The sequence below is a fragment of the Gadus morhua genome, chromosome 4 (genome assembly GCF_902167405.1).
Source record: "Gadus morhua chromosome 4, gadMor3.0, whole genome shotgun sequence".
Taxonomy (NCBI): domain Eukaryota; kingdom Metazoa; phylum Chordata; class Actinopteri; order Gadiformes; family Gadidae; genus Gadus; species Gadus morhua.
Window position 1 is genome coordinate 27,202,529 of NC_044051.1, and position 27,133 is coordinate 27,229,661.

General features: G+C 42.5%; 1 protein-coding gene across 1 annotated transcript; it reads right to left on the reverse strand.

The window, feature by feature from the left end:
- Positions 1-76: 76 nt before the first annotated feature.
- LOC115541986 (ras-related protein Rab-9A) lies at positions 77-27,133 on the reverse strand. The gene is made up of 2 exons (XM_030353986.1): positions 26,886-27,133; positions 77-2,187 (listed from the first exon to the last, which is right to left on the reverse strand). The coding sequence occupies exon 2, from the start codon at positions 1,946-1,948 to the stop codon at positions 1,298-1,300; it is 651 nt and encodes a 216-aa protein (XP_030209846.1). The 5' UTR covers positions 1,949-2,187; positions 26,886-27,133; the 3' UTR covers positions 77-1,297.

The window sequence follows — 27,133 nt, forward strand, 5'->3', positions numbered from 1 at the left end:
TCGGTTATCCACCGCTTTCCTCAATGTGGATCAGTGTCAGGCCTGAATATCATCAAGAATCAGTCTAAATAATTTCGTTATTCTTAAAAAACGCCAGTTACCCATAAAATGGACAGATGTCATCCATGCAAGGTTGATTCTAACTATAGGCTATGTCAAGTGTGCGTTATGTCGTAAATCTTCTGCGAAACAAGTCGTACACTCCAGCATGATTGTGTCCATACAGTGTGTAAAATAAAACACTAAATACAGTTAATTGTTAAAACATGGCTGGCGTGCAACGTGACAGCAGGCATTACGTTAATATGATGTCGTAATGTCGGCTGGGCGTTGGTCAGGCAGGCCTTCCGCACAATGCTGCCCTCTGGTGGCTAAAGTTATGACACTTCTTTATCTACATATTGTTATTATGCGAGCAAATTAAAATACAAATTAACATCAAAACGTCTTGAGTCATGCTTGTTCAGGGATATGCTTGTAAAAAAAAACAATGGTTAATCGTGTTTATCAGTTCATAAACACGATTAACCATCTTTCAGGTCCAAACTTTATTAATTCTGAACCATAATGCATAATCATCATACTCCTTAATATTAATCGGTTTTTGTGACCATTTATTTCAATAACATTTTTTACAATATATATTTATGACATCATTTCACAGTGTTTTTGCATTACAAATCATGTTCTATTTTCAGTTCAATCTCATCTGTTGGCAGATGTATTCATTATAAAACCTTTGCACTATAATCTAGATTATTATCATCATCATTATGGAATTTAGATTAAAAACAAAAGAGAAACCTCTTAAAATAACGTAAGTCTGTTTAAGGCTTAGTGAACAAGGTCAGTGATATGGTCATGAATTAAAACAGGAAACTTATACTATAAGCACCTGCAATTTGATAGTGTTTTTTAGTAGTCTCTGATGAGATGCCATTTTGTTTAATTTTTTATCAACATTGTTTCCTACACATTGGATTCAGTGCGGCAGTTAAGTTCAGTTGGGGTTTAACATACGAGTAAGTATCCTACCTAGTGGAGGTTTACCACGCACACAAAAGCAGGGAAGGCCTATCATCGAGTCTCATGATCGGCTGCCTCTCATCCCGTACGCCTTGGCTCGCTGTGATCAACGTGGCCCCTGCTCGACCAATCAGCGATCAGTGGATGTAAACCTCCGCATAGACGGGCGACACACGCTGCTAACCTCAAGCAGGACCGGACGCCTCCGCATTCACCTTGGTCTGCTCCCCATCCCGTGAGCAACCGAGGAGGTGGACGGGGGGTTGTCAGTTCAGCAGCACGCCTCACCGCTATCGGCAATTCTGCTGCCGCCGCCGCCGCCACCACGTGGTTCCTTTCGCCGCAGGTCCACTGCGTCGCTCGGCAAAAGGTGGTGGGCAGGCTCGTCACTAGTGGCCAGCATGCGGCGCACCGCCTCCTCGAACGCCGACGTCACGTTGGTGGCGTCCTTTGCGCTGGTCTCAAAGTAGGCGTGGCCGCCGTTGTCGCGGCACCAGTGCTGCACGTCCTCGCCGGCCACCTGCCGCTCGGGTGCGTCCACCTTGTTGCCGAGCACCACGAAGGGGAAGCGGTCGGGGTCGCGCACATCGGCGTAGTAAGCAAACTCCTTCTTCCAGTTGGCCAGGTTGACGAAGCTCTGGCCGTCGTCCAGGCTGAAGGTCAGCAGGCAGCAGTCCGAGCCGCGGTAGAAGGGCGTCCGCAGGCTGCGGAAGCGCTCCTGGCCTGCCGTGTCCCAGATCTGCAGCGTGACGGCGCGGCCGTCCACCACCAGTTCCTTGTTTAGGAACTCCACGCCGATGGTGTGGAAGAGGTGCGTGTCGAACTTGTTGGACACGTAGCGGTTCATCAGCGACGACTTGCCCACGCCGCCGTCGCCCAGCAGGATCACCTTCAGCAGGGACGACTTGGTTGCCTCGGCCATGGCAAAGGCACGCTGTTAAGACCCCACACCCCGCCCCACCAACCGGAGCTGAAGGAACCGAGGCGGAGGCTGGCCGGAACCAAATAGGGCTGGGTGTAAACGGATTAGACTGGATGGAACCGGATTGGGCTGGAGCGGAACCGGATTGGGCTGGAGGGGAACCGGTTTGGGCTGGCTGGAACTGGATTGGGGTGTGATTTTGGTTGTCCCAAATCACGCCTGAGGGACAATGCTTCCACCTTAGAAAGAAAACAGAAATGTAAGCCTTTAGAAATGAATAAGTAATAACTAGGAAGCTAAAAACGGTACAAGCTTAAGTGATTCATCCCTCTACTGAAGGAATTACCTTGCTGCTGGTGTAAAACAAGCGTATGAAAAGTGAGAATAGACCCCGGAAAAAAGTTATATGCAGAATTCACAGCACTGGGAATACTGTCTGCCTTTCTTCTTGACTACAATTAACTTGGGTGTGGATACACAGACAGACAGAGACATATTGACAGTGTTGTGCCTGAACGCGTTCATTGAACGATAGTTCATGACCTCATTCATATTTTGGGCAAACGTGAACTGAACGTACTGTATTACTGCCTGATGAACGTTACTGTGAACTCGTTCATTCTGGTGTCTGTAAACGGCACGCTCACTCAGTTAAACTTTGTTTAATAGGGGGATTATTTGTTTATCAACACGGCGGATGCGCGCGCAGAATATTCGCAAAAAGAAAATTTGTTTGACCGGTTAACTCTGTTTGGTTAATTTGCAGTTGTGGTGCTGTCAGCTTACTGTTACATTAGACTGTAATCAGAAAACACGGTTATATGCTATAGACCGTACAGTATCTGTGGTATAAAGGCTGGGACGAATCCCAAATTATAAATATTTACACCTTATGTTGAAAGCATAGACCGTCGCGATTCCCATTGAAATGAATGGCGCGGTGATTATTCTTCAAAACGAGAGCTGGTAAATTGTGAAAAATGAATTAAACTGTAATCAGAAAGCACGGTTATATGCTAGACCAGGGGTTTTCAAAGTGTGAGAGAGTGAGCCCCCACTCAGAGAAAAAAATTCAGCTGAGCCCCCCCTCACAAAAAAAATGTTCTAAATACCTGTGTTTTGAAAGCTATCTTAATTATTTTACACATTTTAAACATCTCTGATCATAATTTTAAAACATTTGAAACATATTTTTTAAACATTTTAAACATATTTCTGAAACATTACAACATCTTTGTGCGTTTTTAAACACATTTCTTAACACAATTTAACAACTTTATCTAAGCATGTTTTAGCTTAGCCTTTTTTAAATACATTTCAACATCTTAATCTGTGTAAACTGCCAGTTTACACAGATTCATTCAGGGTCCCCGACTCTGAATTTTCTGAGTCGAATCAGATCTGCCTTTTCAGTCCAGAGATTCGACTATTCGGCGGGGTTTGTTCACAGGTGTGGGTACCATATGTGTTCGGCTGCCAGATCGGTTCGGGGGTCCTAGATGCGCAATAATGACGCACTTCCTGTAAACAATGTCATTAAATGTGCATGCGCATACTAAAACGCTGACGCACTTCCTGTAAACGATGTCATTAAATGCGCATGCACATACTAACGCTAACGCTCACGTATTTTTCCGCTCTTAGGTAAGTATTAACGATCTCCTTTTCTTTTCTAATCTATGAATAATAATCAGATTGATGGCATTTCGGAGCTAATTATTTCAACATTTTCAAATAAGCCTTTAAAAGAGGTGTTTTTATGTGACTAAACACGCCACAAACTATTCTAAGCAGCATACTTGAGAAATAAAACAAAATAACTACAGCCAACTTATAATAAAGCAAAAATAATATAAAATAAATAGACATTTTAAAAATGAACTTCATTTGAATGAAGTTGTGGGGGGGGGGGGGGGGGGGGGGGGGGGCGGCTTTTGTAGGTGATAATTACCCTAATTTCCCTAATACCATTGAATTAATTGTTTTCTGGCCTTAATTCTGAAAACTTTCAGTCTGTCTGTCTTTGTCTTTGTTTATTTCATTTATTTTCACAGAAATGGAAGCGTTTTATACGGAAGTCAAGCATTACCTCAATCTAAACACATATCACAGCCTAAAAACAACCGCCCCAAACCCAGAGAGCAGGAAGGCCAACATTAGGAGGGTCTCAAAGACCTACCTTCTGAAAGGTAAGTCACAGTGTGTCAAACGCAAATGCACATTTGAGCCAGTTTATCGGAAGTATTCTGTATTGGCACTATTCCTTTGCTTTTTTCTTCCAAGTACTGCCCAAAACATTTGCTTGTATTTAACCTTTATTTTTAACTTGGCAATTTCACTGGATTTCCTGAAGCTACTAAGTTAACCCTAACCCTGTTGTCATAATGTTATCTAACCACACATTGTACATACACATTCATAAATGAAGTAGGGCTGCCCCCTAATAGTTAACTTGTTGGTTTTACTAGTAATGTTACTAGTGTTGGGCAAAATAACCTGCTGAGTACATCACATGTACATTATAAATATAGCTAACTCCTACCCTAGCTTAATGAGCACATCACATGGCAGTCACCTTACAATATAGTCAACTTTTAACACATAACACATACATGAGAATATAGTCAGGTCAAGGCCGGAGCCGAAGGCCCCATTTCCCAGGCTGGCAGATGGTGGACACTCAGACAATGCACCAGTCATCCTCAAGAACGGGAGAGCCACATTAATTTATCACACAGGAGACACTTTGAAGCTCTCCCCCGTTACCTGCCCATACCAAGGGCCTGAGAGCCACATTAAATTATCACACACAAGACAGTTCGGGGGGGCACTCCCCGGTTTAATTTACCACACAGGAGACACGAGGAGCTCTCCCCCGTTAGGAGGCATACACAGCAGAGCCTGGGAGCCAAGGCCAAGCAAAAACACACAGAACCATACACATCTCAAACGCACACACCTCATCACGAGGAAGATACAGCATAAGACTGTATCACACAGAGACTCTTCACCTTCTTCTGAAGCAGACCTTCCACGGAGGCGAAGCTCCGGACGAACCATCAGCGCTGATTAGGGACTTAGACATATTCGATTTCTCACGCTTTATGACTCTGTATAACCGTTGCCACTTTACTTAATAAATCCAAGGTCCTCGTGCCGACAGACTTTATTACCTCTCCGTCTCATTTCATCTGGTCCAGTAACTAGACAGACCGTTTTTCCCTTCACTAGTAAAACCATGTTCTCTATAAAAATAAATGTGCTCTTTCATCTTACACTTTGTTTGTCACAGGCGTCACTACATGGTGTAGAGTATCCGCCAACTACAGAGCAGAGTTCTACACCATGTACAGTATTGGGACCTGCATGCAGTGGTGTAGTCTACGTGATACGCAGGTATACACCGTATACCCACTAGGAACGCACCAGGATTTGCGTATACCCACTTAAAAATGTGCACGGATACGTATCAATCGTCTTGTGACAGACCTTTCACTTCTGTGTTTATTTTGCGCAAATACCGGTTGGGTATAACTGCAATAAAATACTTTAAGCAGGGGAAGTTATCTCCTACATTCACCATTCATAAAATTCCCCCTGCCCTGTCTCTGTTACGAAGCGCGAAGCTGCCCCTGCATCTCTGCACGTTAGTTGGCGGGCCGAGCCCCTCCTTCTCGCGTGTGTGTGTCTGTGCGTGCGCGTGTGTGTGCGTGTGTGTGTGTCCAGTCCTCCCATATTAATGTGTAAACCACATAACAAGTAGTCAACAGAAGACAATGTTTTAATTCCACTTTATATCTCCTTGTTACTTTTAGATGAGAACCCCTGGCCAGCCTTTTAGACTGGGTGTCAGGCTAGGGAATTTAAAAACAGGCATCCTTGGTTAGAGTGGAGGGAAGAAAAGTTAGGTAAATGTCAGCCAACATACTGTTGGTAAACACAATTGAAATTCGTAATGTTAATCACTATGCAAATGATGGTATGTTAGATAACAACAGTAAGAGCTCAAATTAGAGCAATTGAAAGAGTGAAACATTAGTCTCCTGTCATCTCCTTCTCATGCACTGGTTAGCCATGGTTCTAAACAGTTCATTAAATTATTTTGAGTAGATTTTGTCCTTGTTTAGCATGTGCTATTGCTACTATAGATACACAAAGGACAACTTGTCATTTTTGTGTTCTATTTGTTCATACTGTTATTAAAACTGATAAACCTACTCAGCTTTCCATGATTGTTGATAATCGTTATACTCTTAAATCAGCGGGTTGTAGACCCCTGCGTTGGTGAGTGTGGTGCGACACCCCATAAGCGCCACACACGTACACGTACCGGTGGGACGGGTTTGTACAAGGCTGGGAGGGAATCATCACAGTATACCCACTACAATAAAATAGACTACACCCCTGCCTGCATGGCATGTGGTCGGCTCTACAAAGTCTGCACAGGTTCTTAACTTCGATAGAAGGGACTTTAAGCAGCAACGTTTTATGGGAGGCAACGGCATCGGGTTGCCGTAATATAACTCAAGTATCACTTAGCCACTCTCTACTTGCTTGACAAAACACCCATTCCTCCTTATAAACAGACGGACTACTGGAACAGGAGGTGATAACATAAATTCCAGAATGCCATAAGTTGTTCTCGAGGTAGCCCTCCACTCAACTGTTGCTGCTCCAAGTCCCTAATCTTATGCGTCAGTAGGTACATGAAGTGTTGAGGTCATACCTGTATAGACCGCATGCAAAGTGTGTGGTTAGACTATGATTTCATTTTTTATTTCTGTTTTAGGATATATTGGTACAGGGAAAAGAGGCAAACTGGAAGGAATATATTCCGACAGCTACGACAGGGGGTACTGTGATGACATCTGCCGTCCAAGATCATAGGTACATTTAAGTTGTAAATATGAATACAAATCCCTGACGAGACTAATTGTATGAAGTTGAAGGTCTCAAGATAAATACATCTGCACACCTCTGCTTCTTTCAGATGGCATTCCCCCCCCCCCCCCCCCCCCCCCTAAAAAATCTATTTTCAAGGAATAGGATGAAAAACTAATCTGAAAACATTCATGAATTCATCCTCAATTCACCATGGGATCTAAACATGCAGTTTTTTATGGATTTACATTTAGCTGTTCCTCAGTTGTATCAATGTATTGTCTTATTTATTCTGTTTTGTATGAGCAAATAAAATCTCATCAATCATATGACTGTCCCAAGTTCTTCATTTTCAGTTAATAGAAACTAGAAAATACTGTCTTAATATCTAACTTTAACAATGCCAATCCTTACTTTAACATATGTGAAAATAAAAATATGCATTCATCAGTGCTTTAAGACGTGTTTCCAATGGCTTTGTGAGAGAACGGGTTCTGTTCAATGAAATCAAAGCCAAAACTGATTGAGCACCGTTTATAAACACTTCTGGGTTTTGCGTTTGGCTTGCGTCGATACGTCACGTGTCGATACGTCATCAGTAAGGGCAGGACCCCGAACCGATCTGGCAGCCGGCTGTGTCAAGTAGGTCTATCTGCAGCCGGAGCCACTTGCCAAACACGCCCATTGCTCTGCCAGACACGCCCAATGCTCTGCCAGACACGCCCTTGCTCTGCCAAACACGCCCTTGCTCTGCCAAACACGCCCATAGCTCGTGCGCGTGCGTAATGCTACAGAATATAAGCCCGCCGCCCAGTCCCGTCCTGTTACATTGCAGTCACGTGACTACCACGTGGTCGACTACCACGTGTGACTACCACGTGGTCGACTACCACGTGTTCGGCAACAAGCGCGAATGGTTTTTGAAACCTGCTTTAAACACGATTTAAATTTGATTAAACAATTCAATACAATACAAATATAAATGAAAAACAAGTGTTATCTAGCGATCCGTTATCTAGATTATGTTATTTCGTCTTTGGAAACATGAGCCGAATGTTTTTTGAAACCCACCCGGGAACGGACAACCCAATCAAATCAGTTGTCAAGTTGTCAACAACTGATGACGTAGGCCTGTACAAATTTGCCATGACACCACCACATAGAACGAGCAATGGGCGTGTTTGGCAATAGGCGTGTCTGGCAGAGCAATGGGCGTGTTTGGCAAGTGGCTCCGGCTGCAGATAGACCCTACTCGGCTGTGTCCCAATTCCTAGGACGCAGATTGCGTCACAGCGACGCGCCAAGTGCTGTCCCAATTCCAAGGGTCCTTCAAATGCGGCCTACGAATGCAGCCTTCTTTTCCCGGATTTGAAGGATGCATCGGCTGTATCCTTCACGGCCCAACGTATCCCAAGATCCTTCACGGCCCAACGTATCCCTCCCAAGATTCATTGCGTACTCAATCAATGGAGATGGCGGAGAATGGCGATTTAAGCAGGGTTGCCAACAGTCACGCCCCTGGCGTGACTCTCACGCTTTCACCATCAATTTCACGCTGTCACGCACACGCAAGAAATGTCACGCCAAAATAAAAAATCCTCCCGTTCATTTTCTGCGGGAGCAGACTAAAAGCTGTATCATCTGCCTACCTACAACGTGATCACGGCAGTATTCTCTGATCGTTGATTCGCTGAAAACCACGCACATGATACTAGGTTGCGTTTGAAAAGGTCAGAGAGAGTTCAGAGCCGGAGTCGGAGCCCACTGATGCGCGTTGGGGGATGGGTCGGTCGCGACCGATTCGTTCACAACGAATGAATCCCGAACGTGAACGACAAGAACTTGTTCCCCAAAACAAGAAGAACTGGTTCTTTGATTCTTTTTTTTTTAACATAAAACAAAAATATGGTTACGTAAATAAAATATACAAACGAACAGAGCTTCGTCTCCCCGCCACCTTATATCGATTGAGTCTACAACATTCTCAAAGATTCAGCCAATGAGAGGTAGCAATGGTGTTGCCATGGCACCTGGGTAAACAAATGACAAGGTGGTACCGTCGAATTTGCGCGCTTTCTCTGTCTGACGTATCTTGGGTCATACCATTCGACGTGGGGCCACTAATATATCCCCCTACATTTCCGAAAATAGACTTGACCTCCATCTGTTGATTGGATAAACGCATTTCCCAATCCCATGAGCCTTTTCTCCATTCTACGTCAATTCAAGAACAAACAAAGAAATTAAACTGCAGTTCGTATTTTTTATTTATGACCATGAAAGTTCTGTAATGCCTGAATTATGAAGAATTAAATGTAAAGTCAAATAAAAATTATAAAAATAAAACCATGAATGACATATAGAGAGTAAGCAAGTGGTATAAATATTGGTGGGACGTTTGCCTATACAAAATAGTGTATCTTGTCGATTTTCACAGGGGGTAGAGCCTAGCCCAGGGTATATCTTGGAATACTTGAGAATCGGGCGAGTGGCACTTTTAAATTCCCCAAATGATTCAAGGTGGCCCAGATTGTACATTTTGAAAAAGCGTTTCCATTCTTTAACTTTTTTTCATAGATGAGGCTTTATACTAAACGAGGACTATTTTGTATAAAACATTTTTTTAGGGTTAAGGGTCGTCCAAAAAATTTGCCGCTCACACTAATATTTTAGAGTCTCACTCCAGCCAAAGTCCCAAAGTTGGCAACCCTGATTTAAGTTCTGCATTTAAATGTAAGTATTTGGTTTCTAGTCACTCGAGTATTTAACGATACAAATGTTAATAAAAACAAGGGCCCTTAAAACGTTTTTCATTAAAGTAATAGGCAATATAAGTAAGGTAACGTTACAGTTAGTGACGCTGTAACGTTAACTAAGAACACCCGTTAAGCCCTATAGTTTCAAATTTAAGAGGTTAAAATGGTTATATTTACCGAAATTTTGGCGATTATATAGATAATTTGCTATTCTGTAACGTTAGATAAATAGACCAACGTGAACACAGGTTGTGGACCCTGGTTTTCAGACCGTAACATTACAGACGTTGGGATTGATTACACAGAGTTAACTTGGTTATTTTGCTATTTAAGCTGCTTTTGTTTGGTAGCATAAAGCAAAACTAATTCTAACATTTGGTTTTGGTTTAGGGAGCCAGCAACATACTGCTCGATTTATTCTATCGAGGGGGGAGAACGATGAGCTGTTCACCGGGGTGAAATACTCAGCAAGTGTGGCTTGGGGTTAAAGAAACAATCGTTTATTTATATCGTAAGTTAGTTTATAAAAATTATTATAGGCCATTTATATATCTTCATTTGACCATCTTTTAAAGGTTAGTTCAATTAGCCCTCATTAAACAGCAGGACGGATACAACATCCCCAGAAATCGTTTACTACAATGTCCTATTTTGGGTTATTAAAGAAAGAAAGACAAAAAAAGTCACAGCTCGCATCAGTACTAGACAGCACTAGAAAAGCACACAAAGAAAAAGGGTGTTTTGACTTCTACTGGTTGTCTTATTATTATGGGCTTCATATAGGATGAGGGCTAATTTAAATGTAACCTTTACAAGATGGTCAAATATATATATTATAAATGGCCTATTGTTAACATGGGCTATTAACATGATTGATAAATGTGTCTCTTGTTTTCTCTGGGGAAGGTGACTCCCCCGCAGGCAAAGAAAAACTTTTGCTGAAATTTGTTTTGATACTGCTCTTGTTGTAAACTGCCATGATCAGGAGAGGGGGTAGGTGGGAAACCCACTGCTGCCACTTGGCCCTGGTTTGTCCCCATGGATAAGGTATTGGATTGGGACAGAGGCATTCCACCAACCCCCCTGTCCTAATTGCCTCCATCCCTGAGAACACACCAGGGCCAAGTACAGCAGTGGTGGATCAGGAGGTTGAGGACAAGGATCAGGAGGAGGAAAGACAGCGAGGGCCAAGGTCCAGAAAGAGGGACAGAGAGGAAGACATGTTCCAGAGTCGCTCACTATCTTCCGAAAAGGACTCAAGGTTCACCTGTTCAGAGTCCACCTCGACTGCATAGCCACCCTCCCCCTTCTGGCAACCATTGTACACTGTGTTGTATTGTATTATAGTACTTAACTGTGTAGCAACTGCAGTAGCTGCTATCATGGCTGTAACACGGGGAACTGTGTTGTGGTACTTACACTTGGTTCTATGAACATCCTTTCTGTACCGACAGCGATATATTGATGCACTTCTTATGACAAATGTACTTATTGTATGGTCGCTTTGGATAAAAGCGTCTGCTAAATGCCCTAAATGTAAATGTAAATGTTCCAGTTAATAAAAGAGGACATGAGGCTACAAAGGGAGGCAGAGGAGAGAAGAGCCCAGGAAAGCAGGGAAAGAATGGATAGGTTTTTCTCAATTTTGGAGCGTTTGGTGGACAAATAACTTATGTTCTGTTATATTTAACACATTGTTTATTATTATTTACATATTTATTGAAACTAACTATTCAACTAACTTTTTTGATTAACTATTTATTAAAACCCTTACTAACTTTTTTGTATTGACTAATGTATTCGTATATAACTTATAAAACAGATATACAACAATAAAACTATTTACAACAAACATTCATGTGACTATTTACAACAATTATTATAAAACTACTATATACAAAAACATAATGATCAATAATAATTTTAGTTGGTTTCTTTTTTTTCGCGCTGTCCGGTTTAACTAACAGGTCAGTTCAGCTGTCAGGGTTGCTAGGTGACAGGAGCAGCGCGTGGTCACGCAAGTGAAAGGGCGGTAACGGTTTGTTACGTAAACCAGAAATGCTCCGTAGGCTAGACCGTCCCATTTCTTCGGCCTTCGAAGTGTCCTTCGCGGTCTACGAAGGCCGCATCCTTCGAAGGACGCGGTCTACGAAGGATGATTCTAAATCGACGCCAATTCGACCTGGGCGGGACTTTACGTCCTACGTCACTCGCTATGGGTTTGCATGTGTGCGCGTAGCCGTTTGTCTCAGGGATCTGTGCACGAACTCCCTTGCACTACAGATTACGAGCGTCAGTGTCGTACGCGATGGAGGGTGGGTGACATTCCTACAGTCTGTGATGATAGGCTATATTTCTACAAATGACTTACTATTACTAGCGATTAACATGACGAAACAACACGAACTAAGCTAACATTAGACTATAGCCATACCAGATAACGCCATACCAGCTAACCCTAACTATTTCTATTAAACTCTGAACCATTTTGCAACAGGCAACTGTGTGTTGGTGCGTCTTATTGCTTCCCACGTCTGCGTCTGCATCTTTCCCACTCCTGGCTAATAGTTTCAGCTTTTGTACTGTATATCAGAAATGATCACCCTGTACCACACTGCTGACTTGTTGATGTTTTGTGAGCACTCACGCATTTCTCTAGGTATCTTAAGTTTCCTACTGGAGTCATCAAAACTTTGGACTTTGTTATTGTAAGAAATATTGTGTTGCAAAAACACTTTGTGTCTTACCCTTAGCGTTACCCTAACCTTAACCCCAGTAACATTTCTTCATCATAAACTACAAGTTACGCAAAATGGCATACAAACATCCAGTCCAATATGAAAGAAAAAAGCTAGCTTCATTAAGGAATCGAACCCCTTATCCCCGCGTTAATGAGTTGTTCTCTGACCACTAACCCATCAGGTCTTAGTACATGCGATTCAATAGTTAACCACTTGACAATCTTTAAACTTTGGTTGCCTAGAAATTGTAAAGTCAGTGATGTGTGTACATTGTGCGAGTATCCGTCACTCGCGATGTGTGTGCAGTCCAAAATGAAAGAAAAAACCTTGCATCACTAGGGAATCGAACCCCCAATCATCAGTTGGTCGTTGGTAACTGTAAACAAAGAGATCGCATTTTGTTTAACTGCTAACTAACAAACGGGTTTATGCGTTCACTGAACAAAGATTATGGAAATAAAAGACCACTTTTCCATCAGAAAAATCATCAGAACCGTTATTACCAACCCATAGACACTAAAGCCAAAACCTTTCTCACATGCACACCCATCGCGAGTGACGGCTATGCGCACACATGCACACCCATAGCGATTGACGTAGGACGTAAAGTCCCGCCCAGGTCGAAGTGGCGTCGATTTAGAGAGTCCCCTGGCAGCCGATCACATTTGGTACTCACACCGACGTTGCTATGGTGACCTAAATTATTATAAGCAACTGAAAACGATGCCGGTATGAAACTAAAACTGTGATTCTGAAAAAAGTATATATGCAAACAAAATTCCGTTTCGATAGTATTGAAGATACAAGTGTGTAGATTTGTTTAATGGTTTGAACGATGGTAAACGGTTGAAAAAGGAATGAGTTACGATGTCTAGAAGTAGGTGTATCAGAATGGGCTGACGTCTTCGATGAAAACAGCTGAAAACCAAGCGGTATGAAACTAAAACTGTGATTCTGAAGAAATTTTAAATGACATCGAAATTCTGTTGGGATATTATTGAAGATACAAGTGTGCAGATTTGTTAAAGGGTTTGTACGAAGATAAACGGTTGAAAATTGATTTAGTTATGTTCAGGGACGGCTGGCATAAATGGGCTAACAGGGCTAAGCCCTCCCTACCTTTTACAGTAAAAATGAAAAAATATTATTATAAACCGTAGAACATATTGTTTTACATGTTGGTAGAACCTAAAGCAGCAACTGCACCAAAAAGTGACAGAAAACCCAGGATATATGATATATCTTGGGTTTTTTCCTGTGAATGGGCTAAATGTATTCAGCCCAAGCGGAGTAGCGTAAGCTTCCATTCAATTTTGATTGACAGGTATCGTGACACGCCCCCTTCATATGTTTTTCCATTTGGGCTAAAGTCATTCAGCCCAAGCACAGTAGCGTAAGCGGCCATTTTATTGTGATTGACCGGTGTCGTGACACGCCCCCATTTGGGCTAATTTCATTTAGCCCAAGCACAGTAGCATAAGCTTCCATTGACGTTTGATTGACAGGTGCCCTGACACGCCCCCTTCATATGCTTCCCATTTGGGCTAAATTAGTTTAGCCCAAAGGCCGACCTTGGACCAGCTAGCACAGTAGCTACAGCACAGTGACCTTCGACCAATCACAGCACAGTAGCGCAAGTGCAGTATGGTGGGCGTTAGCATGAAAATGAACGAAGTGGATTATTTAATTTCTAATCGGTTTTCTTTAATGTCTTTGGAGGAAAAATTGGAAGTGACGAGATTGGGGAAACATCATCCAAACGATGTACATCACACTAATTATTTAAATGCTGACTCATTTATATACATTTTTTATTATTACGCAGTGCATTACGGAACGCACTGCTTTTACTGAGTGAGGTCAGAATATGGCCGGTAATAGTGCATTTGTAAGCGGGCCAAGAACGTTTCGTATCGAAACATTAAAAAAGCATATGTCTAAATAACCCAACATGACGTGACAAGTGGCCCCTCTCCCAGCTGCATTTCAGCGACAGGCAGCAACAATAAGGTTCTCTAAGGAATCGGAAATGATCAATTTAATGTTGCATACAACATTGCCAAAGAGGAGTTGCCATTCACCAAATTTAAATCCGAAATTATTCTCATGAAGGAAACTGGATTAAACATCAACCCGACGTATAGCAATGAGATGGCATGTGCACAATTCATTGCGATAATAGGCGACACCTTAAAGCAAAAGACAGCTGCTGACATCGGAAACGCCACATAGATGTCCTTCATGATTGACGGCGACACAGACGTCTCTACCAAAGAGTGTGTGATCGTACACAGCCGCATTTTGTGCAAAGGGAGACCGGTCAACATTTTAATTGTTTAATACTTTAAGCAAAAAAAAAAGTTTTATTTTGCTTAATGGTTGAGTTCGAAATGTTCAATTTCAGTTCAGTGAAGCTCTTTAAACACCTTATTTTTCTTTTTATTTATAATTGTGCTTCAAATAAAGACACGCATTTCTCTACACCTTATTCTTGTTTAAAAATCATTCACATTATATGAAAGTTATGAACAGAGATATAAAGGTGACCTCATGGCATCTGGAGCCCTGTGAAGTAGGCCTATTGATAAATGTAATGCATTCGTTAGCCCGCCCACCCAAAATCACCACCAGCCGTCACTGGTTATGTTACTTCTACAGTTGAAGTACGATTTATGATTTGAATCATCGACTTTTAGTTTTTTTTTCGGGTTTATTTTTTTCTCACTTCGCGCCCCCCCTGAAGAACTCTGGCGCCCCCCAGGGGGGCGCGCCACACAGTTTGAAAACCACTGTGCTAGACCCTAGAACCTAGAGCATCTGTGGTATAAAGGCTGGGACGAATTTCGAATTATAAATATGTAAACTTTATGTTGAAAGTATGGGCCGTCGCGATTCCCATTGAAACAGGGCGCGGTAATTTATTTATTTATTTTTTACGGTTTTCATGTACTGATTTTTCCTAAACGGTTATGATTTACTAACTCGTTACACGTATATCCATGCGCACCCCTACCTCGGGTCCATATCTCCGACGCTCCATTGTTCCGTCCTCTCGGCCATATGCAGACTCCTCCAGCTGGACTCCTCCCGTTGCTCCGCCGCTGGAGGAGTCCGCATACGACCGAGAGGTCGGAACAATGAAGCGTCGGAGAAATGACATGGCACCGAATTCCCATTCTGGGAAATTAACCTTTTCGTCCGCAGACCCTTATAGAGATTGCCTTCATAAAGAACAATATCGTAGCAGCAGTCATGTTTTCTGTCATCCCCTCTCTCCACCTCACCCAACACACAGCCGGTCATGTGCCTCGTCCCGCAAGAGCAAAACCATGGCTTTTCTTCCCCTGTAGTAACCTAGCCTGGCACCGCCCACCTGACTACTTCTGCTCAATTTCAATTTCACTTCAGTACTATGGCTGTTTCCCGCGTCCTTGCTAGTCGCGTCCTATGAAGATGAGACTAGAGTGCTAGCTCGAGTGCTTCCTAGCGTTCGGACTTTGGAATGACTTGCTAGTGTGGAAGCGCTTCCGCTTCCGATTTTTAATACTGCGTTTGCGCTTGTAAACACATGTGCTTTTATGAATAAAACATGGCAGCAATCAAGCTGATCGATATTTATTTATTTGCCTGTTATGAATGCGGTCATGTCTCCTTCGCATGGAATTCCCTCTTTGAGGAAGTCACAAAAGCTTTGTTGCGGTTGATCGAATCGTCTTTATTAGAAATTCCATTAAATTTTTATAAAACCAAGTGAAATTGTCTGAGAACTTAATTCATGCATCACATTTACAGTATGGTTGATTACTATTATGCAGGGGGAAAAGACAAAGAAAGTGATGATAAACATATATTTATTTGGATATATTATTTTACTGATCTGATTCATTCATTCATATATACCTACAATCTACCAGTGCTTTGAACACATAAGTATATTATATATAATACAATTATATACGTTCAATACAAATTACAAACATTGCAAATGATCGGTGGTGCATTTATTTGACAACATGTTTGTGCGCCACCCTAAGGTGCACAAAAGCCTCCGTTTGCTGGGCTGACCCTAAGAAAAAAGATAGAAAAAAGAAAAAAGAAGGTATACATAAATATAATCTTGTGAGCGAGTAAATTTACATTGGTGACACAGTGGTGTTTAACACCAGCTACGTCCATGCAAAATATAGCAACGTATCATTAAGTAAAAATGTTTGAAAAGGGGGACAGGTCTTTAAGCTTGATTACTTGCATTAACATGATGAATCTATAAAAACCAATACGGCACAAAATATTTCTGAAAACTTTAATGTAACTTACATTTGAACGTGCACTGCTTTCCCTCTGCCATTTTCATTAATATCCCGTGCAGCGTGTGAACGCAGAGGATTGTGGGTAGTTAGGGCTCGTCTAGGATGCAGCAATGCATCCTTAAAAAATCTCGGAATTCTCAAAAACAAAGGACGCAAAAATGGCGCGGCTTTCAAGTGTCCTCAACAGGGACTCTCTAAATCGACGCCACTTCGCCCGGGGCGGGACTTTACGTCTTATGTCACTCGCTATGGGTGCGCGTAGCCGTTTGTCTCCGGGATCTGTGCACGAACTCCCTTGCACTACAGGATTACGAGCGTCATGTCGTTCGCAATGGAGGGTGGGGGACATTCCTACAGTATGTGATGATAGGCTATATTTCTACAAATGACTTACTATTACTAGCGATTAACATGACAAAAAAACACGAGCTAAGCTAACATTAGACTATAGCCATACCAGATAACGCCATACCAAGCAGGTATGAAGTGGCGAAGTGGGGAAGGATGCCATGGAGCTCGGCAGTGGGGTGCACAGTGTGTACTGTTCTCTGTTCTTCGAAAAAAAATCCCTAGCTAACCCTAACTATTTCTATTAAACTCTTAAACCATTTTGCAACAGGCAACTGTGTGTTGGTGTGTCTTATTGCTTCCCACGTCTGTGTCTGCATCTTTCCCACTCCTGGCTAATAGTTTCAGCTTTTGTACTGTATATCAGAAATGATCACCCTGTACCACACTCCTGACTTGTTGATGTTTTGTGAGCACTCACGCATTTCTCTAGGTATCTTAAGTTTCCTACTGGAGTCATCAAAACTTTGCACTGTGTGTTATTGTAAGAAATATTGTGTTGCAAAAACACTGTCTTACCCTTACCCTAACCTAACCTTAACCCCAATAACATTTCTTCATCATAAACTATAAGTTACGCAAAATGGCATACAAACATCCAGTCCAATTGAAAGAAAAAAGCTAGCTTCATTAAGGAATCAAACCCCTTATCCCCGCGTTAATGAGTTGTTCTCTGACCACTAACCCATCAGGTCTTAGTACATGTGATTCAAGAGTTAACCACTTGACAATCTTTAAACTTCAGTTGCCTAGAAATTGTAAAGAGTGATGTGTGTACATTGTGCGCGTATCCGTCACTCGCGATGTGTGTGCAGTCCAAAATGAAAGAAAAAACCTTGCATCACTAGGGAATCGAACCCCCAAACATCAGTCTTTAAACGTTGGTCGTTGGAAACTGTAAACAAAGAGATCGACTTTTGTTTAACTGCTAACTAACAAACGGGTTTATGCGTTCACTGAACAAAGATTATGGAAATAAAATACCACTTTTCCATCAGAACCGTTATTACAAACCCATAGACACTAAAAGCCAAAACCTTTCTCACATGCACACCCATCGCGAGTGACGGCTACGCGCACACATGCACACCCATAGCGAGTGACGTAGGACGTAAAGTCCCGCCCCGGGCGAAGTAGCGTCGATTTAGAGAGTCCCGTCCTCAACATTTGAACGGTGCTCGTCGGCGTTCTATGACGTAGCGTCCTTAAATGGGCGGCCGTTGAGCATGCTTCCTTGACATTGGGAAACACCCCAGGTCTGGGTCTGCTTAAAGGGGACCTATTATGCTTTTTCGACTTTTATGACTTATAAACGTTGTTATAATGATTGATAGTCATGTTTAACCATACTAAAGTGTCAAATAATGACGTACATGCATTTCGACGTATTCCCTGCTGACAGTCTGGGGTGGCTTTGCAGAGCGCTAAACACTCGGGGCAACGATTGCGATTCACTTGTTCACATTTCCGGGAGACATCTACGTAGACGTACTCCTGCCAAGCCCCCATATGCCTGGTCAAATCTGCCCGCGCGCTCCAAGGAAGGTAACCAATCACAACAGAGTTGGGTTGGCAGGAGGGGGGCGAGGGGGCGGAGAAGGACGAAACGGAGCATTGACAGAGAAGGCTGAAAGCGCCCAGATGAGAGGAAGAGTTTCCCGAAAAAATCTACATCGTTTTTTGTGCATGGTTAAACATGACTATCATTCATTATAACAACGTTTATAGGTCATAAAAGTCGAAAAGCATAATACGTCCTCTTTAATATGAATGCGTTCCATGGAAACCAGACTTTTGAGAAGGATACGAGAGAAGCTGTTCGGTCTGTTGTGGGATCGCTGCCGAAAATCGATCAATTAAAGGCCGCGGTGCATTTAGTTTTAGGTTGGATATTCAACGGATATTCAGTCCAGTTCCAGCCGCGACTTCACAGAGATTTGCCCGACAATAGCAGCAGGAGAACGGTTAGCGCACCTCGCAGAGCCTCGCGGTGAATCGCTGGAAACTGATTTAGGGACCGTCAATAAATTACTTCACGTAAATATATCAATACAAAGTACTTGGTTTTTTTCAATAGTTTATTTCATGTGACCCAGTGACTCCAAACCAGTATCTTATTGTATTATTAAACCCGAAGAATAAGAAACACCACTTGTTATGGTATTTTATTGCTTCCTCTATTTTATATGAATATTAATATGCAGGAACTATCATATTTCTTTCAATAGCTTCCATGTGACCCAGTGACTCCAAACCAGTATCCAATTGTAGAACTAAACCCTAAGAATAGGACACACCACTTTTCATGGTATTTTAGTGCTTCCTCTATTTTATATGAATATTAATATGCAGGAATTATCATATTTCTTTCAATAGCTTCCATGCCATGTGACCCAGTGACTCCAAACCAGTATCCAATTGTGGAACTGAACCCTAAGAATAGGACACACCACTTTTCATGGTATTTTAGTGCTTCCTCTATTTTATATGAATATTAATATGCAGGAATTATCATATTTCTTTCAATAGCTTCCATGCCATGTGACCAAGTGACTCCAAACCAGTATCCAATTGTAATAGTAAACCCTAAGAATAGGACACACCACTTGGTATTGTATTTTAGTGCTTCCTCTATTTTATATGAATATTAATATGCAGGAATGATCATATTTCTATTGAAAGAAATATGATAATTCCTGCATATTAATATTCATATAAAATAGAGGAAGCACTAAAATACCATGAACAGTGGTGTGTCCTATTCTTAGGGTTTAGTTCTACATTGGATACTGGTTTGGCGCACCTCGCAGAGCCTCGCGGTGAATCGCTGGAAACTGATTTAGGGGCCGTCAATAAATTACTTCACGTAAATATATCAATACAAAATACTTGGTTTTTTTCAATAGTTTATTTCATGTGACCCAGTGACTCCTCTATTTTATATGAATATTAATATGCAGGAATTATCATATTTCTTTCAATAGCTTCCATGCCATGTGACCAAGTGACTCCAAACCAGTATCCAATTGTAATAGTAAACCCTAAGAATAGGACACACCACTTTGTATTGTATTTTAGTGCTTCCTCTATTTTATATGAATATTAATATGCAGGAATTATCATATTTCTATTGAAAGAAATATGATAATTCCTGCATATTAATATTAATATAAAATAGAGGAAGCACTAAAATACCATGAACAGTGGTGTGTCCTATTCTTAGGGTTTAGTTCTACATTGGATACTGGTTTGGAGTCACTGGGTCACATGGCATGGTAGCTATTGAAAGAAATATGATAATTCCTGCTTATTAATATTCATATAAAATAAAGGAAGCACTAAAATACCATGAAAAGTGGTGTGTCCTATTCTTAGGGTTTAGTTCTACAATTGGATACTGGTTTGGAGTCACTGGGTCACATGGCATGGAAGCTATTGAAAAATATATGATAATTCCTGCATATTAATATTCATATGAAACAGAGGAAGCACTAAAATACCATAAAAAGTAGTGTGTCCTATTCTCAGGTTTGAGTTCTACATTGGATACTGGTTTGGTGTCACTGGGTCACATGGCATGGAAGCTATTGAAAGAAATATGATAATTCCTGCATATTAATATTCATATAAAACAGAGGAAGCACTAAAATAACATAAAAAGTTTTGTGTCCTTTTCTTAGGGTTTAGTTCTACAATTGGATACTGGTTTGGAGTCGCTGGGTCACATGGCATGGAAGCTATTGAAAGAAATATGATAATTCCTGCATATTAATATTCATATAAAATAGAGGAAGCACTAAAATAACATAAAAAGTGGTGTGTCCTTTTCGTAGGGTTTAGTTCTACAATTGGATACTGGTTTGGAGTTGCTGGGTCACATGGCATGGAAGCTATTGAAAGAAATATGATAATTCCTGCATATTAATATTCATATAAAATAGAGGAAGCACTAAAATACCATAACAAGTGGTGTGTCTTATTCTTAGGGTTTAATAATACAATTAGACACTGGTTTGGAGTCACTGGGTCACATGGCATGGAAGCTATTGAAAAAACTGCAAGTACTTTGCATTGATATATTTACGTGAAGTAATATATTGACGGTCCCTAAATCAGTTTCCAGCGATTCACCGCGAGGCTCTGCGAGGTGTGGTAACCGTTCTCCTGCAGGTATTGCCGGGCAAATCTCCGTGAAGTCGCGAGTAACCCCTGACTGCAGCTCGCAGATCGAGGAGGAGCTAAATGTGGGCGGGCTTAAACGTTTAAGCCAGCCCACATTTAAGGAAAATTCCGCGCAGCATCAAGGACCAGACGGAAATACGTTCTCCCGCTTTCTGCAGAAAGCGGGAGAACGTATTTCCGTCTGAGTCCATGATACTGCGCTCTTTTCTGCCTAGAGGTAAGTTGCCGCTCTCTGTTCGTGTACATTATAAACTAATGTATGGATAGACCGACAAGTTGATCATTAAAATATTCATGGAAGTAACATGCATAGGCCTCATGTTTATGAAAGACTAAATAACATAATACAGATAACGGATCGCTAGATAACACTTGTTTTTACTTTATATTTGTATTGTATTTAATTGTTTAATCGAATAGCAACAGGGAAACGGGCGATCGCGTCAAATGACGTAGGACGCGAATGTTCAAGAACCTTCCTACGTCATTTGACGCGATCGCCCGTTTCCCGGCAACAGACGATCGCGTCGTCTGTTGCTATTCAATTAAACAATTAAATACAATACAAATATAAAGTAAAAACAAATGTTATCTAGCGATCCGTTATCTGTATTATGTTATTTCGTCTTTTGGAAACATGAGCCGAATGTTTTTTGCAACCTGCCCGGCAACAGACGATCGCGTCGTTTGTTGCCAGGCAGGTTGTCAAGATGTAAACAACTGATGACGTAGGCCGGTACAATTTTCGCCCCCGGTACAATTTTAACGTGACAGCTGCAGTCAGGGGCACTTGGAAGTCGCGGCTGGAACTGGACTGAATATCCGTCGAATATCCAACCTAAAACTAACTTCACCGCGGTCAATTAAAGCCGGAGCAAGAACAAGCTTTGCAGAGTTTTGTTGGAGGTGTCACACTAAATTTGTACCGGCTGCCAAATTTGTACCGGGCGTGTCATCCATACGTAATCCATTCCAAACCTGCCTGTCAGCAGATAATCGCGTCGTCCGTTACCGGGCAGGTTTCAAAAAACATTCGCGCTCATGTTGCCAAAGACGAAATAACATAATACAGTTAACGGATCGCTAGATAATGTAATGTTTTGTTGGGTTCCTTAATAAACACACGATGTATCTTGGAACAGACATCAACATGCAGCGCGCCAATCCAACTGCGCATGCTCCGTGTGACGGTCTAATAACTGATGTTGATATCAGTAGGCCTACAGATAACACTTGTTTTTACTTTATATTTGTATTGTATTTAATTGTTTAATCAAATTTAGCAAGTAAACTGAGTGTTTAAAGCAGGTCAAGGACGAAATAGCACAATACAGATAACGGATCGCTAGATAGAAGGTTCGCGAATGTTCACGTCATTCGACGCGAGGCAGATTTGGAGTGGATTACGTATGGATGACGCGCCCGGTACAAATTTGGCAGCCGGTACAAATTTAGTGTGACAGAGGCCATGAGGTTGTGGCGCTTCCCCCCACCGGGTTCAGGAAAAGTTTGATTTTCCAGCTGGCTCCGTGGCTGTTTCCCAATGTCAAGGAAGCATGCTCAACGGCCGCCCTTTTAAGGACGCTACGTCATAGAATGCCGACAAGCACTGTTCCAATGTTGAGGACACTAGAAAGCCGCGCCATTTTTGCGTCCTTTGTTTTTGAGAATTCCGAGATTTTTCAAGGATGCATCGCTGCATCCTAGACGAGCCAAAACTACCCACAATCCTCTGCGTTCACTGGGCGGGTTCTTGAAAATGGCAGAGCAGTACACGTTCAAATGAAGTGAAGTTATATTAGTTTTCAGAAATATTTTGTGCCGTATTGCTTTTTATAGATTCATCATGTTAATGCAAATAATCAAGCCTAAAGACCTGTGCCACTTTTCAAACGTTTTTGCAACTTAATGATACCAGGGTTTTTTCTAAACAAGGGAACAGGGGCGCTGCGCCCCGATACTCCCGGCGTGCGCCATCCTACCGAAATGCCGACTGAACCTGTCAGACTTGGATCTGTACTTACATGCTGCTGTACAACATACACTATTTCTCAAAACTATCTTTTCTCCGCGAAAATATCCCAACACCACCACCTGACAATGTGTCTGATCCTCAAATAACTTATAATTACTCCAAAAATATTCCGATCCGAATTGGAGTTTCCCAGACCGAGTCGACATGCTAACGTTAAAGTTATTAGCAGCAAGCTAGCTAGCTACTATGTATTTGAATGGGTTTTTGGTAGGGATGGGCACGAGTAGTAAATTCCAAACTCGAGTGATCGAAGGAATTCCTCGAGGATCAATCGAGTACTCGTTAAATCAAATCTATTTTTAGAATGCAACGCATCTGCAGCAGGAATAGGCGGCAGGCCCGATGATAAACGGCAATATTACCAACCAAACATGTAATGCTTATTCTCCATCAAAACAGTCAGAGTTATCAGAGTATTCATTATTTATTTTTGCAAACGTTCAAAACACAAAAATAAAAATAAATATGCGCAGCGTCTCACAATTTAAATCACGTCGAACCAAGGCCTGTAACAGTTTAAAAAAAACGAAACAAGTAGCCTAACCATTGCAAATAAATGCTTAAAGCTGCAAATAAAACGGCAGCAAATGGACTATCGAAATACCGCCATCTCTTAACTTTTTGAATTCTGGCGTGCCTGCACACGGCACGGAACGCGCCATGGAAATGGATGCATTTAATTTTCTTTGTGCCCACGTCATGCGTTAGTGGCGCCGACAGAAAATTGATACATTTGCTTCAGAAAACTTTGTTTGTGTGTGTATATGCAAACTCGAGTTTGCCTGTCCACCAACCGAGTTCATTTGTAACGAGTAGTACTCGAGTAATCGATTCCTCACGCCCATCCCTAGTTTTTGGTCTAGGCGCTAAGATGCTAAGCAAGTATACAAGACCATTCCAGTTCTCTCTGCACAAAGCGGTTTCAATGAACGACAGAAATAAACAAATGCTGAGTGTTGATCAAGAGTTTTACGAGAGCAAAACGAACAGTCGAACAGGGTTCCCTGTTACCAGGGAACCCGTAGCAGGGAACTAAATGGCAGCTGCAAGGCCGAATTAGCCCAATAAAAGTGTAGTAACCCAGAGAACCAGCTACAACATAGTTTTCATCCAAACGAGCCGTCTTTAGCGAACGGTGAATTGCATTGGCTTCTACGAGCAGTCGGCTTTCAGCCGCGAGCTTAGGGACCGTCTGCAAAGTGCAAAACTGAAAACGACAACAATAGTAACATTTCTATAGCGTCGCCATTATTGACTCTAGAGCCCCACAACTTGGTCCATAGAGGCATGGCACAGGAGGTCTACCATGACTAACGCTACCCTGAACCACCTCCTCAGGATCAGTATTGAGGGGCCTGCAATTGATCAATTTGATTTTGACAAGGCAGTGAGCCGTTGGGGCAGCCTCAGGAACAGACGGCTGCTGTTGTGATTTGTCCTACTTAATAAAAGTTTAGCCAATATTTTTGAAATTTGTCGTGTTTATTTACAGGGTAAAGTTGTACAAGTCTACCAAAAGTTGATAGTATTTTAGTTTTTCAGGATGACCACAAGAGCTAGAATTTCTCTCTAAGATAGCCTCAGAATGTACCATTTAATCATTATTTTTTCAAAGGCTTCGCGCGGTGGAAGGGGGAGACCCCCCTTCCACACCATCCCCCGCCTCGGTCGCGTTGCTCCCTCGGCTTTGCGCAGGGGTCTGCTCCCTGCTACTTTTTTTTTCTAGAAAAACCCCTGGATACGTTGCTATATTTTGCATGGACGTAGCTGGTGTTAAACACCACTGTCACCAATGTCAATTTACTCGCTCACAAGATTACATTATTTATGTATACCTATTTATGTTTGTATTGAATCGTTTTTTTTAGGGTCACAAATACGTTCTATTTTTTTGACAAGCGGAACCGACAGTCCGGTGCAAACTATGCAAATTAGCCATGTGCACCAAACAGAAGATAGACGCAATGTATAGAACTGATTGTTGTGCATTATTGTGGATATGTAGGCTGGTTAGTTGTGGTTGTTTGTGGTCTTAGTGTAACAGCCTTGCCTTGGAGTTGGAGAAGTTGGAGTGATTGTGTGAATGTGCGTGAGAGAGCGCACCTGCAGGCTCTCATTTGCAAATGCACTGATTGTGTACCCGTCTCCGATATGCTATATACCTGGCATTTATTCAGTTCATGTTCTTCTGAGTGCGCAAGAACGGTGCCAATTATTGTCGTGTTTGCATTGTAATGCACAACTTTGCCCCTCCCTGTTATAAAATAAGGTACATCCCAACAACTTTAGCCAATGCAGGCTCCTATTGCTTTACCAGTGTGCTTAATATGTGTGTGTGTGTGTGTGTGTGTGTGTGTGTGTGTGTGTGTGTGTGTGTGTGTGTGTGTGTGTGTGTGTGTGTGTGTGTCTGCGTGTTGTCATGTAGGCTATAGATATAGATCGATTGTCTTGGCTTGCTTGCATCCATGAAATTGTAATGTTATGGCCGAGCTGGCTACTGCATATCGCGAACAATCTGGGGATGAGGGACTGCCATCTCAATATATAGCCTAACAAATATATCACTGTACTAGACACAAATATATTTTCCACTAGCTAGTGGTGGTCATTACATTGTAGTGAAACTAGTAAAGACAACACAGCCTTATGTTACGGCGAAACATGGAGGCACTGCAGCTCTAGTTTCGACAATGCGTTACTTTAGTCTGGTCTTTCTCTTCACTGATTGGTTAGACAGCCTTCAAACTTAGTGGTCAAGCAAAGAAGGGGAGGGGCTCGTTCTGCATACCTAATAGCCGGAGTGAATAACTAATAGCCGGAGTGAATGACTAATAGCCGCGGCTATTAGTCATTCAAAACCGTACGGAATCCGTACGGAATTCTTGCCAAACCGTACGGATTCCGTACGGATTCCGTACGGTTTTGCACTTTTACCGCGCCAATCTAGGTCCGGATTGTGGCCTTCTTGGCTTTCCATATTGCAAGGCTGCAGCCTTCACTTTGGGAAACAGCCCGTCAGTGGTGAAGGAGCCGGTCCCGTCGCAAGACAATACGTCACGACCAAACGCGATTGGTTATGGCAGATCCAGAGTGGCACTGGGCAGATCCAATCATTTTAAAACTTCTTCAGGCACCCCCCTCCAAGTGAGTGAACTTTTTATCAATTGAGCAGTTCCAGACCTTCTGTACAAATGAAATTAAGTACGATGGTCTCGTAGTACCAGGCTAGTAGTAACCATCATGCGCCATTTAATTCTTCCAGAGAGACGTAAATGCATGGGTCTAAACATTCCAGACCCCCCACACACGCATGCATGCACACACACGCCGCTACACATTGAATACGGGACACTTGAGGAAATGGTTTCACGCTGTTTCATGCACTTTCCGTCGACCACAATCAAACCGGCTGTGTGACTGACTGAACACTTATTCTGGCAAGAAACAATACAAACTAGGTGTGATTGACAAGGGGGCAGCCGTCGAACCAGAGTCGGCTCACTCGGCTGCATGGTGGATTATGAACGGTCAGGCGAAAAATGACAACCTAAATAACCACAGACATAAAATATATACAAATATACGGCCAGATTGGCTCACTGTTCATGTCCCCTAACAAACCGTGTCTTTGCAAGGTCGCCAAATCGTTACCTCAAGACTAATGGTCCCGAAATGTAATCCTACCTCTGGAGTCGGCGGTCACGAGTGGCCCTCCATCTCTCCGAGGAAGCGGCCCGGTGGGTAGGCGGTGCAGCGGCGCTCTCCTCGGAGGGACTGCCTCCACTCCACCGTGCCGTGGGACTGGCTCCACTCCACCGTGCCTTGGGACTGGCTCTCCTCCGTGGGACTGGCTCTCCGCGGTCCCCCTGATGACGCTCATATGACCCGGCGTGGCGCCTCCTCCCCCGGCGTCATGCGCTCTGAGCCTCCGC

Bases quoted from the DNA above. Each gene is read 5' to 3' on its own strand.
- LOC115541986 (XM_030353986.1), bottom strand. From the start codon at position 1,948: ATGGCCGAGGCAACCAAGTCGTCCCTGCTGAAGGTGATCCTGCTGGGC.